At 42.1% G+C, this 13,752-nt stretch overlaps 1 protein-coding gene across 4 annotated transcripts in view; it reads left to right on the top strand.

Annotated features, from left to right (window-relative positions):
* KMT2A (lysine methyltransferase 2A) overlaps positions 1–13,752 on the top strand; it is a 45,324-nt gene that overhangs the window by 19,655 nt on the left and 11,917 nt on the right. For 2 of the 4 annotated variants that reach the window (XM_053452631.1, XM_053452628.1), the window contains exons 4-24: positions 812–989; positions 1,371–1,605; positions 1,698–1,762; positions 1,891–2,319; positions 2,681–2,751; positions 3,121–3,246; positions 3,748–3,861; positions 4,214–4,360; positions 4,604–4,699; positions 5,703–5,823; positions 6,190–6,303; positions 6,980–7,164; positions 8,987–9,160; positions 9,919–10,029; positions 10,868–10,941; positions 11,241–11,431; positions 11,926–12,035; positions 12,526–12,663; positions 12,821–12,979; positions 13,170–13,287; positions 13,531–13,609. In XM_053452631.1, coding sequence (XP_053308606.1) covers positions 812–989; positions 1,371–1,605; positions 1,698–1,762; positions 1,891–2,319; positions 2,681–2,751; positions 3,121–3,246; positions 3,748–3,861; positions 4,214–4,360; positions 4,604–4,699; positions 5,703–5,823; positions 6,190–6,303; positions 6,980–7,164; positions 8,987–9,160; positions 9,919–10,029; positions 10,868–10,941; positions 11,241–11,431; positions 11,926–12,035; positions 12,526–12,663; positions 12,821–12,979; positions 13,170–13,287; positions 13,531–13,609 — 3,035 coding nt within the window. The remainder of the gene's footprint in view (positions 1–811; positions 990–1,370; positions 1,606–1,697; positions 1,763–1,890; positions 2,320–2,680; positions 2,752–3,120; positions 3,247–3,747; positions 3,862–4,213; positions 4,361–4,603; positions 4,700–5,702; positions 5,824–6,189; positions 6,304–6,979; positions 7,165–8,986; positions 9,161–9,918; positions 10,030–10,867; positions 10,942–11,240; positions 11,432–11,925; positions 12,036–12,525; positions 12,664–12,820; positions 12,980–13,169; positions 13,288–13,530; positions 13,610–13,752) is intronic. The other 2 variants (XM_053452630.1, XM_053452629.1) reach the window with 2 other exon arrangements.

The following is a 13,752-nucleotide window of genomic DNA, read 5'->3' as shown; positions in this document are numbered from 1 at the left end:
CAGGTTTCATTCCAGCTTGTAGGCGTTCATGTCACCTGCTTTTACTGGCAATGAAGAGCGGTGATACTTCACCTTTTTCCAGCGCGGCTGCTCATTCACAATTGAATTGAACCGTATCACGATCTCTTGTTTAGCACATTGCGGCTTACTAAATTGCCTCAATTGTCATGCACGACCACCTTATTCACCTGAGATCGATGCTCGTCTCTAGTTTGTCAACTCAGCAGTACTATATTTTGTTTGTCACATTGACTGTTATTTAGTAGTCCTCGTATGTATATATTTGCAGTTTTTGTTTTCCCTTGAAATTGCTTATTACGAATGGAATTGATCATGAGCATAGTCTTTCCTAGAAGTTGCTTTCTATCTGATCAGCGAGGCTTCCTTTCTTCTCTCCTTATCCTTTCCCCCCCACTCATAAATCCGCAACATCGCTCTGCCTGCAGATCCCGATAGACAAACATAGTGTTACCAGCTACAAATAGCAGAATTCATTATTCATATCTCTTTAATAAGTCTGTGTTCTGAAAGCACGGCAAAAAGGATGTTACTAGTGACTACAGGTTTATGGGGAAAGGGGCTTTATCTGTAGGCAAAATTAATTTAATTTACAATTAGCCATTAAGAGGGAAGGGGGTCGCTCTGGAACAAGTTCTAAAAATTGTCACTTTATGTAACCTCCAGGTACAAATACTAAACTAGATTATGTGCTCTGTTCATATATAAATGGTATTATTTACCCTTATTGCTAAACAATAAGTCTGTATTTGCATAGCCAAAAGGTACTAATTGTGTCTGATAACTGTCCTAGGGCCAGGAAAGTGATTCTTCTGAGGCGTCTGTACACGGACCTAGGATCAAACATGTCTGCCGTCGAGCTGCTGTGGCCCTGGGACGCAAGAGGGCTGTTTTTCCAGATGACATGCCCACCCTGAGTGCCTTACCCTGGGAGGAGAGAGAGAAGGTCTTGTCTTCCATGGGAAATGACGGTGAGTTATTTGAAGATTTGCTGAGCTTAATGAGTCTGATTGCAGCATTGGGCAGGGATGCCGTGCCACGGTTACCACGCAGCGTGACATGTTTATCATGCCTATTCACGTTATAACAACTAAATAGCAGTAGACAAAGCCAATCTTTGCAAAACACTTTTACAGGGATGGATTGGTTGGGCTTTTCATAAAGCATAGTTTAATAAATGTGAAAAATGTCACAGATATCCAAGGGAAACAGTCTTTCTCTGAACCTTCATACTGCCTTTTTTAATTTGATGAATGAAATCAGTCATCTTTGTTTAGATTACACCTTTTGCACCAACATTTTCTGTGTATTAATGGAAGCTCGACTCAATAATGATATTTCTGTCCGTGCAGACAAGTCATCCATTGCTGGTTCAGAGGATGCAGACCCGCCTGCTCCACCCCTTAAACCCATCAAACAAGTCATGCGTAGCAAGGCGTTACAGGAGCCCCATGTGAAAAAGGGCCGGCGTTCACGGCGCTGCGGCCAGTGTCCGGGTTGCCAGGTGCCCGAGGACTGCGGCATCTGCACCAATTGTCTGGACAAGCCCAAGTTTGGGGGGCGCAACATCAAAAAACAGTGCTGCAAGTAAGCGCTCGTATGGTCTTCTCCCTTAAGTACAGTAAACTTAATACTGTTAATTACTATCCCACACATTTTGTTTTGATTATTTTCTCCAGGATGCGAAAATGCCAGAACTTACAGTGGATGCCATCTAAAGCATTCCTGCAAAAGCAAGCTAAAGGTACCATCCGCCATTGATTTGTCCCCTTAATTGCCTTAACTAAGTATTTCCCATCCATGCTTCCAAATATTACATTGTTACTTTCTCTCTGGCATATTAAAAAAACCTGTTTTTGGTCTCTTACAAAGCTGCAAAAAAGAAAGAAAAGAAGTTCAAGGTAACTGACAAGAAGGAAATGCCAATGGTGAAATCTGTTGCAGAATCCTCTCCAAAAACCGCTTTGACACCAGCAACTGCTGCTAACCCCACCACCCCCATCACTGTCCCTGCCCCTCCTGCTGTGCCAGATGAACCCCCACCGGCACCTGCAAAGAAAAGTGACGCCCCAAGGAAAGCAGATGAGGACCGCATTGAAGAAGTAGATCAGCCCAATTTATCTTGCGAACCCAAGCAACCCCCGGTTCCACGGAAAACCACAAAGTCGGCTCCGCCACCGATATCTTTGACACCCCTCCCTCCCCGAGCTAGCTCTCCACCACCTCCTGCCAAGAACGAGTCCTCAAAAATAACCCACTGCGAGGCCAGAAAGAAGATATTGCCTGCAGCACCAGAGATCAGTAAGTGTTAAAACATTTCAAAGCAGATAAAACAGTTTAATTATATATGATATCAGGTCCTGTTTCAGTCATGTGAGAAACACGGGGACACCCTTGGTAGGCTGCGTTGTACTGACTTTATACAATGGAGAAGTTATTATTACATAGTAGTAGTGGTGGTCTTGTATAGCTGCTGTGGTAAAGTGTTTCGGCTGCTTGTTGTGGGTAAGAATTGTTCTATCAAAATTTCAAGTATCAGAATGGATTGTAATATCAAGCTTATTCTTTCTAGTTTGTGTCACAAGAAGGATTAGAATCACAATTTTTTTTAATTTCAAAGTACTTGTTAGCAGCTTGACTTTTTATATTTTGTCATCTTTAGATTCTGAGAATAAACAGAAGAAACTGGCTTCTCGGTTGGGTGCTCTTTTCAAAACCAAATCAAAAGAGAAGGTAAGTTTTTGGTTGCCAGCAATGCTTACAAGCATGCATCTTCCCTCTTTGTAACTAAATAAAGTATTTATCTAATTATTCTTACAAGTTGTATAAATCATTGAGAACTATGGGTTTTGTCCAAGACATGACAAATGATCCCTAACGTATTTTTGTGTGTTTTGTTTTTACAGTTGTTTGAACTATGATCACCCATTTCCTTATTTAATGCACCCGCACAAAACGTATGCATTGTTTAATTCAGGACAACTTTTAAAATCATAGAAATACATAATTGGTGATATGGAAAAATAATTTAATGTCTTTGACCGAAATAATGATTGTAATGTAAGTTGATGATGCAGATAATGCTCTTTTGTCTTTCTACAGGACAAACCCGTGCCCACCAACAAGCCGGACAGCAGCTTGAACCTGATAAGCCCAATAAGTAACGGCGCAAACGCCAGACAAAAACCGCTCACTGATGGAGTGCACAGAATCCGTGTGGATTTCAAGGTATGTTCCAATTCACCCCAATATCTTTTAAATTCTGTGTTGCCCACAAATGTTTGGATGACAGGGTCCACAACGCTAAGGATTGCTATATATAAAAGTTCTTCTTACCCCAACGTTGCAGGGGTCCTTTTCAATATGGGGAAAAACAAGAATCAGTATGATGGCTCAGTTTTATTTGCCAAGACCAAGTAAAAAGATGTCCACAATAAATAAATAATTCAACAAGCATAACCAAGCCAAACAAGTTTGTTTCGTTCTGTATATATGTCTTCAAAATATTCAGGTAATCTTTGCTGAAATGTCTTCACAAGAATCAATTTTGATCCAAGCCATATAATATAAAAAGCCCAAAAAAGACTAACCATGTTATAATTCTTGTGACGGGACGGGAGTCATTTTCTTTCCGACATAAATACTCCCACTGCAGGAGTTGCTCTTTAGACTGCGCTGAAGAAAGAATATAATACGGTAAACTAAAATATGCTATTGTTTGTTCTGCAGGAGGATGGCGAAGTTGGTAATGTGTGGGAGATGGGGGGACTCGGCATCCTCACTACTGCTCCCATCACTCCTCGGGTGGTCTGCTTCCTCTGTGCCAGCAGCGGACATGTGGAGGTGAGTGTGCGTGTCAAATATTGATAGAATATACATAAAATATACTATATTATATAGTATATAATATACTATATATAATATATCAGAATATAAAATATATACATGTTGCATAGAAAAACAGAAACATGGGTTTTAGGTTGGAGATGAAGTTGAGATATAGGGAAAGTCAGTCACATCAAGTGACTTGTAGTTCTTAACAAAAATGTTTGTCTATTCACCACTTGTTAACTAATTTAAGTGCTTTTGGCAATGTTTCTTTTGTATGGTGGGTGTGCTGCATATCTGTGTCTTGCAGGACTTTTATTCTATATCCCCTCTTAGTTGTCCAACCCCAGTAACATTGTATTCACAGTTTGTCTACTGCCAAGTCTGTTGTGAGGCCTTTCATAGATTCTGTCTGGAAGAGCGAGAGAGGCCTTCTGAAGATCAGCTGGAAAGCTGGTGCTGCCGGCACTGCAAGTTCTGTCATGTGTGTGGGAGACAGCAGCAGACAACCAAGGTACCTTTCTAGTCTGTTAGACCATAGAAAACGGTTCCTGAAATGTTCATGGCATTCACGATAGGCCTCTCTGTTAACGCTTCAGTTACACATTGCAAAGATTTTTTAGGAATACCTTTACTTCCCTGCTAATCTACACCCTTTATTAAGTTCTACATCCTTTTCTAAAACGTATCAACACATGTACATGTTAGTCAACGTTGCTTTCTTGCATTTCCCTAAATTGGTGTTTCCTTTTCACAGCAGCTACTAGAGTGTAACAAGTGCCGCAATAGCTACCACCCAGAGTGCCTGGGACCGAACTACCCAACCAAACCCACAAAGAAAAAGAGAGTGTGGGTGAGTAATGTGCTTTTGGACCCGTGCACATATTCCCTCTGACACGGTTGATGTCTGAGAATTCCCAGTCCCCACCTGATCTTTGGCGTCGTCATTTGCCCCCTAAATGACCTTACTTTAGGTCATATAGTGTATATATTTAAAAAAAAAAATTGAATGGACATCTGACCATAAAACCTATACCATATAGTTGGACATCCCATCCAGAACCATGGACATTGCTATAGAGTTGGGTCATCCCATTGTGTGTGTGAGAACATTTGTGATGTTGGGTGAGAAGGCCTGGTTTGCAGTTTGTATTCCAATTCATCTCAAGGGTGTTTAGTGGGGTTGAGGTCAGGGCTCTGTGAAGGTCACTTCACTTCCTTCACACCAAACTCATCAAACCATGTCTTTTTGGGCCTTACTTTGTTTAGAAGGGCACAGTCATACCGGAACAGGACAGAGCGCTCCCCAAACTGGTGCCGCAAAGCATACAATCGTCTAAGAATGTCTTTGTGTGCTATAACCTTAACATTACCCTTCAATGGAGATAAGTGTCCCTGGCCATCATCCCTCTTCCACCCATCTTTACAGTAGACTATTCCTTGCAGTAGCCTGCCAAACCCAGACTTCCAGACATTGAAACAAGGTTCAGTAGCATTCTGCTTTGTATCACTGCAGTCACTGCTTTGGCAGGGACGTTTGTGAGTATATTGGTTTTAGCATATTTTCTCAAATATCGATTTTTGACGCTATTTTCAGAGAACCACTTCCATGATCTTAATCTAAAGAGTTGCCCTATATTAATCTATATATCCTTCCTTTGTTTAAACATAAATGTTTAAAGACAATACTTATCACCATAATCTCCACCTATTGATTGAAATCCTACAATCTGAATTACGAATTTTACTTATTGAATTAGGAACTTCATAGCATATTTCCACAAATGTTTCTGGGTAGACAGAGCCAGAAAGTTCCCAAGTATGCTGAGCACCGCGTTGTGTCCTTTTTATTACAGATCTGTACCAAGTGTGTTCGATGCAAGAGTTGCGGTTCAACAACACCTGGGAAAGGCTGGGATGCACAGTGGTCACATGACTTTTCTTTGTGCCATGACTGTGCCAAATTATTTGCTAAAGGTGAGACTTTGTGACTTGAGAATCCCTTCCTCATGCCCGTATGATCCTGTAATGGATGTAAAGCAAGGCTTTATTTTGAAATGCTTAGGTTTAAATAAGGTCTACAAAATAAATTGGTGAAAAGACTGGTTTTTAAGTGACTTGATCCACTTGTCATCTCTGGACTACTATTCTATTGCTATGAGCATATGCTTTTTAGCAATGTAAAATGTATACAGAGCTGTGTACCCCTGACATGTTACAGGCAGTAGAAGAAGGCGTAGGCAAGCTTGTCGCTTCTAACCATTGTGGAGCTGGTGTAACATGTGATCTTGAATTTGTGCTGTTATATAATGGCTTCTTAATTTTCTTTTTTTTTTCTTCCAGGCAACTTCTGTCCCTTATGTAATAAATGCTATGATGATGACGATTATGAGAGCAAGATGATGCAGTGTGGGAAGTGTGACCGTTGGGTGCATTCCAAGTGTGAGAACCTGACCGGTAAGTTTCCAGCACAGCGGTCCTTTGGGGTACAGGGTGTGAAGTTCATGTTCTGTTGTCCTGCAAAAAAGAGTTTTACTACAGAAAAATAAAGACTCTGACGAGTCGCTTGCTTGATTCACCTCGGGCTGTAAGGCATTTCTGGAGGCAGAGTGCCCCCCCCCCCAACTTACCAATGCTTCTGACTCCCTGGTGTCTGGTGGGGGCAGCGGAGTTCCGCCGGCGCTTCTATGACCGGAAGGTTATGTGAAGCCCCGGCGGTAGCGGGGGTTGTCTGCTTTCATCGAGCGGACGTTCACCGGCTGCCAGAGAGCGGGGAAGGTCTGCGCGATGCGTGTAGACAACCTCCGCTGCTTCCGGCGCTTTCGCCAGCACTTGGTTATAGACTCCCGGTGTAAGTGCTGGCAGCAGCTGAGTATACCAGACAGGAGGATCCAGGTCCCCTGCAGCGCTGTGGGGGGATCTGGATCTTAGTCTCGTAGTCAGACCTCTATTTGAGGTCTGATTATAAGACTACCTTGATTAGAAGACGAGGGGTATTTTTCAGAACATTTGCTCTGAAAAAAGCCATCTTGTAATCGAGGAAATACAGTGGTTTACAAATAGCTCTGGTGTTTAAGGCCCGGAAAGGGGTTATCAGAGCGGAGTTTTAAGTGTAATCGTGTTTGCCTTTTAGATGAGATGTACGAGATCCTTTCCAACCTGCCAGAGAGTGTGGCCTACACCTGCATTAACTGTACAGAACAGCACCCTGCGGAGTGGCGGCTGGCGCTGACAAACGAGCTGCAGGCCTCGCTGAAATACGTGCTGACGGCCCTGCTCAACTCGCGCACGTCCAGCCACCTCCTTCGCTACCAACAGGTCAGTCGCACATCGAAGTGTGGGGAAACGTGAAATAAATACTGAATAATAATGTGTGGCTTCGTTCAGCCACTCACTTACTATGCATAGTCTCGCTTGCAAACATTTGGTCTGGTTCTAGAAATTGGCGGGGGAATAATGTTGGTGACCCAAGAGACCACCGTGAAAGGAAGTCCTTTCCATCTCTAGCGCCAAGGCTTGATGTTAGTCGCACAATGCGAGATCGTTTTTCCTCCTCACTTCCAGTTATAGATTGTGATGGGTTGGATTGGTTTAATGTGCTTTGTGGCGCAGATTTGAGGTTCAGCAAAGGTACCTTAAAGACCAAACACCTTTTCTATCGCTCTTATGAAGACCCTATATTACAATCGTGAAGTATGACAAACAAGATTGGTGCATAAAGTTGCCATTTTTATAGACAAAGCTAGTTGAGGATGCAGTGACTTCATAACGTTCCTCTAATTTCCTTCTGCATATTTTAAGGGGAAATGACACGAAGTGTCACCGAAAATGGAAAAGCGCTTAATTTCTTACTTCACACACCTTAATTCTCTTGTGTGTTTGTTAAAGCACATGAATTGCTTTTGACGTGGAAATTAGACATCTTGAGTGATAAATAGTTTTTCCTTGAAATGACCCTTGGTGCATCACGTCCACCCGAGAGAGACTGCTTTTTGGTTATTCATTAAGTTTATTGATGTAATAAGTTTACTGGGAACAGAAATAGTGCAGTGTTGGATGTTTTCTAGTGGAGTCTGGCTGCTGTCAGAGGTAGAAGGTGATCAGATACAGGAGATTCTGTAATTGTGATGTGTTGAGTGATTTCCTTCGATCACGTTGTACTTACTGAATAGAACACATCTCTACATGATGTGGTTACATGGCACAGACCCCTAGTGTGTGTGTGTGTGTATACACTATGTGTGTGTGTCATCCTTGACTCAAACCTCTCCTTCGTCCCTCACATTCAGTCCCTCGCCAGACCCTGCCGCTAGCACCTAAAGAAAACATCTCTCGCATCCTCCCATTCCTCACCCAAGAATCCACAAAAACTCTGGTTCATTCACTTATCATTTCCTGTCTTGACTACTGCAACACTCTTCTGGTTGGCACTCCACTGTCTCGACTCTCCTCTGCAGTCTGTCCTAAATGCTGCTGCTAGGCTAATCTTCCTTGCACGTTGCTCCTCTTCAGCTTCCCCACTCTGTGAAACCCTCCACTGGCTCCCAATTACCTTTAGAATTAAATTAAAAATCCTGGTAGTAACGTATAAGGCCCTCCATAACACTGCTCCTCCATAACACTGCTCCTCCATAACACTGCTCCTCCATACATTTCTGCCCTCATAAGCAAATACTCTCCTACTTGATCCTTACATTCTTCCCATGGGCTAAGGCTCTCCTCCTCCTCACTTATCACCTTTTCCTTTTCCCGTCTACAAGATTTCACCCGGGCTGCCCCTTATCTCTGGAATCTACTTCCACCAAACCTTCAGCTTTCACCCTCCCTCCCAACATTCAAGAAACATCTCAAAACTCACTTCTTCAGAGAAGCCGCGCCATCTTAGCTGCTAGAACTTTCCTGTCATTGATACAACAACCACACTACCTCTCACCCTTTCTCTGTGCCTTATGTTTGTCACCCCATTCCCTCAAGATTGTAAGCTTGGGAGCCGGGCTCTCTCCACCTAATGTATCGGTTTGTCTTAGTCTGTCAATTCTCGTCTTGTCAGACCCCCTTGTATTTTATTAAGCGCTGCGTAAATTGTTGGCGCTATATAAATAAAAGATAATAATAATAATCTTGTGCTTTTATTCAACAGGCCGCAAAACCCCCTGATTTAAATCCAGAGTCGGAAGAGAACATGCCTTCTCGGAGTTCCCCTGAAGGACCAGACCCCCCCATTCTGACCCAGGTCAGCAAACAGGATGAACAACCCCTGCTTGACCTGGACGGGGTGAAGAGGAAGATGGACGGTGGCAGATACACCTCGGTGGTAAGTTGTCGGATATTTTTCTTCGATGCACACGTTTTTATAAAGGAATTCAGGAAAGCGTGGCGTGTGCTTAAAGCCATCCTAAACAACTAATAAGAGAAACGCTTGGAAGAAGCCAGAATAGAAGGGCCAAAGCGTCTGTCTAAATGTTTAACAATTGTGTTACGTGCTCAGATTTCTGAAACCCAACCAAATGATCACATCTGAGTGAGTCACGTTGGTAACGGTGATGAAACACCTATTACTGCATTACAATATTTTGTTAATTATTCTAATAAAAGTAACCTTGCTTTTGGCAAAACTACACCCAGACTAATTCGATTATCACTGTACTTGACACTTAACGGTTTGAGAATTATACATTTTACGATCTCTTACAGGTTTCATGTTTAAGCTTCAGTGATGATTGTGGTTATCACCCAGCTTTGGTCACGATAGGACTCAAAATAAATTGCATGTCTATTATATGTTTGAGATTTGTGTCAGTCTTACCAGTATAGCAGTATTATGAGCCGGTGATAATGTTGGCAAAAACTTTAGCATATATTAAAACAAATCGCAGTCGTTAGTGGAAGATGTAATTCTTGGCAGCTTTAAAGGGCATGTGCGCACAAAAGCTGCTTATGGGAGTATATTCACTAAATGTTTTTGGCCGTTCTCATTCACTAGGGTTTCTATCCTGTTAGCACATGATCAGTTTGCAAAAACAAGTAGCATGTAGTAAATCATGTCACGTGTTCTTTTTGCATGTTCTGTAGTTGGAGATGAGTGATGACATTGTGCGAATTATCCAAGCTTCAATGAATGCAGATGGAGGACAACCTGAATTGAAGAAGGCAAACAGCATGGTTAAATCTTATTTCACAAGGGTGAGTAACTAGCACACAGATAGTAATATCATATAGAGTGTGCGTGTGTGTGTACACAAATGATGTGACTGAACACATATAGATTCCTGACCATCATACCTATAGGAGCTTGTTGGACGTCCCATTCGGAAACCACAAGTATTAATACAGAGTTGCGCCTCCCTTTTGAGGTTATATCGGCTTCCGCTCTTTTCACAAAGTATTGGAGTGTGTCTGTGGGAAGTTTAGCCCATTCAGCCAAAATGCTTTCGTGAGGACAGACACTGACGTGGAGGACGGGCTTGCACTTCAGCCGTTGGCAGCCCCGCTTTGTGAGTGTGCATGGTCTGCATGTTTGGTGCTGAGCTCTTGCTAGTCCTAGACACTTTACAATAACGGCACTCGCCGTAGACCATGGCGTATCTAGCAGGCCTGAAATTTCACAACCGGGCATCCTATAAATGGTGCCACGTTTAGAGTCCCGGAGCTCTTCAGTTCGACAGTCAATGTTTGTCTATGGAGATGGCTGCCTATCTGCTTGAATTTGTACGTGGTTACCAAGAGGTGTGACTGAAACTCAATAATTAGGGGAGGTGTCCACGTACTTTTGATCATATAATGTATTAATGGTGTGTATTCACAATGGGTTTAGTCATATTAAAAGCTACATTGTGATGGCACTCGCTTAAAACCTTCAGTGGGATGTATAAAGAACTGTGATAATTGAGTTCATACTCATTTATTTCTTTGATGTTTGCATAGATTTTAACTCTAATTTTCACTCTAATAAACATGCAATATATTTTTCACTCTAATTTGCGCAATTTTTTCATGTTTTACCCCTTTTTTTTTTTTTTAGCAAATGGAACGAGTCTTCCCTTGGTTTAATGTTAAAAAGTCCAGGTTCTGGGAGCCCAACAAGGTTACCAACAAGTAAGTTTGCACTCCTTACCTTTTCAATGTGAATGGAAGATCATAATGGAAAATATTGACTACAGACTTTTGTTGATGGCTATAACTAGCCCATCATAGGAGGGAGACACATAATATTTATTTTGCCATGCGGGCGTGTGCTTCTACTTAGGTGAATAGGACGCAACAGTATGACAACATTGTGTAATTGTACCTTGTAATTCAGCGGTGGATCTGTTTTAAACCCTCTACTTTGAACAATTTGCTCAAGTGGTTCCATTTTAAGAGTGTTTCCTCGTCTGTCTCTTTTCTATGTACAGTAGCAGTATGTTACCCAATGCAGTGCTGCCTCCATCCTTGGACCATAATTATGCTCAGTGGCAGGAGCATGAGAACAGACTGGCGGAACAGCCACTCTTAATGAAGAAAATCATCCCTGCTCCAAAACCTAGATCTCCAGAAGACCCAGAGTCTCCTCGACCAGAGCATCCTCCCACCCCACCAGCCATGTGTGAGTGCCATACACTGACTGCCAAGACGTGAGATCGTGTGTGTTTATGCTGGGAAAACATGTTATCCTTGTACATTCATAAGGTTTTTTTGAAAAAGGTATAATTTCTGACTTTAGACAAGATCAGCTTGTGTCGCTCTGTCTTCTCAGCGCTGAGAAGTTCATTCTCGTTTGTAGACCCCCCTGACTGCACTGGTCAGTTTAGAGCTCCTGTCATATTTTAGACTGGTCACATTATGCAAGCGCTTCCTCTACAATATTTGTTTTCACGGTTCTTGTCACTCTTGTAATGTTTTTTTTTAATGTAATCTAATTTAAAAGACATATACATTAGTATAGGGGGTTAACTAGGAAATACCGCAGATGGTTTCCTGCACTTTAATTCTGCTGTTTGGTTTTTAATCCTTAATTTGTGCCCAATTGTAGGTTAGTTTATTATTGGTTTAATGGTATTGAAGTGAGATTCATTCCTCTGCTTTGGGGTTATCTTTAAGTAGCCATAGAGCACAGCAAGGAGGAGAGCCCAAGCCTGCCGCTTCCACCTGGAGTCGAAGATAACCGTCAGTGTGCCCTTTGCCTGAAGTATGGCGATGACAATGCCAATGTGAGTACACCCCGAAGTGCCAACTGAACCGTACATTGATTGGAGAGAAGCCACCACAGCTTTATATATAGTTAGGCAACCTGTCTCTGGGAGATAATGTAAAGCTGATGCAAAACAATGCGTTTTTGGGGAAAAGGCATTCATGTTGGGAGAGTTGGAAGAAGGGTGGCAGGTGAGGTGCCAGTGTCATTGCCCTATGTTCATAGCTAATAATGATGTGGGAATTTAGAGTATCATGCGTAGAGAGCAGAGGGACGTATATCCAGGATATTATTAGCACTATATCTATTAATCACAATTAGAGCGATTTGACCTTGCACTATTGTGCCGAAGAACCAGAAGCGCGGTCTCATTGAACCAAGGAAGCTGCCACTGGTGAAAAATTAGCATCATTTATAGTTGAAACACAGCTTTTTTATTTTTTTATTTTATTTATTTTTTGTCTGTCTGAGGCTGTTTTGCAAATCATGGTTTTCTACCATTGTTATAGGATGCTGGGCGGCTGCTGTACATCGGACAGGATGAATGGACCCATGTTAACTGTGGCCTATGGTCAGCAGAGGTGTTTGAGGATGATGATGGCTCTTTGAAAAACGTGCATATGGCAGTTATCAGAGGCAAACAACTGGTACGTGTGCAGTAGCTGTAGTATACTGGATGTAAATATATCGGAGCCCCAGCCCCCATAGCGGGATGAGAGACACTATAACGGAATCACTTAAATGTACAATGTATCTATTATTGACTTTTTCTTTCTGTGTGTGTATATCTTATTCTCCCCACAGCGGTGTGACCTTTGCATGAAGCTGGGTGCCACGGTTGGATGCTGCCTTAATTCTTGCACCAGTAACTATCATTTTATGTGCTCACGGATAACGAACTGCGTGTTTCTGGAGGATAAAAAGGTTTACTGCCAGAAACACAGGGACCTGATCAAAGGAGAGGTTAGCATCGGATTATAAGCGTATGTTCCTAACAACCAAGGGAGGACTGTTAATAACCTAGAAACCATACTTGTGATTTGAGTACACCAAATTAGACTTTGGTCTGTACAGGTAATTCTGTGTACTCAAAAAACGTGGTTTTGGTAAGATTACACGTGACCACGTTGGTAATCCGTTTGTTTCCCTGCAGGTTGTGTCTGATAACAGCTTTGAGGTCCAGAGAAGGGTTTTCGTGGACTTTGAAGGAATCAACCTACGCAGAAAATATCTCAGTGGGTTGGAGCCTGAAAATATTCACATGATGATAGGTGAGTGCATTCACATAAAAGCTTTACGCCCGCTCTTTTCTTCCAAGTCACCCGTAACATTTTAGAATTGTTCAATTTGTCTCTTTCACATAGTATGTTGTTGTATTTGCAAAAGCCAGAGTGAGAATTTTCTAAATTTCAGTAACAATCTTAATTGAGCAGGGAATAGCATGAACATTAACAGGTAAACAATATTTTAATGCTACATTATATTCCTACTTTAACTATTTCTCTTTTTGGCAGGTTCAATGACTGTAGACTGTCTAGGAATTCTGACTGATCTGTCAGACTGTGAAGAGAAGCTGTTCCCCATTGGTTACCAGTAGGTGTTATATCTTACGCTACGATCTGTGCAATTATTAATGTTTGGTGATTTGTCTGAAATCTCTTTTCTTGCGTCTCAGACTCTGTCCAAATATTGTTTATGTTGAGCAATGGAAGTGAGCTGAAGCTAGTCCCTGGTGA

The sequence above is a fragment of the Spea bombifrons genome, chromosome 12, assembly GCF_027358695.1.
Source record: "Spea bombifrons isolate aSpeBom1 chromosome 12, aSpeBom1.2.pri, whole genome shotgun sequence".
Lineage (NCBI taxonomy): Eukaryota > Metazoa > Chordata > Amphibia > Anura > Pelobatidae > Spea > Spea bombifrons.
Note: the sequence above shows the minus strand (reverse complement) of the source record. Positions and strands in the feature narration are given on the sequence as shown.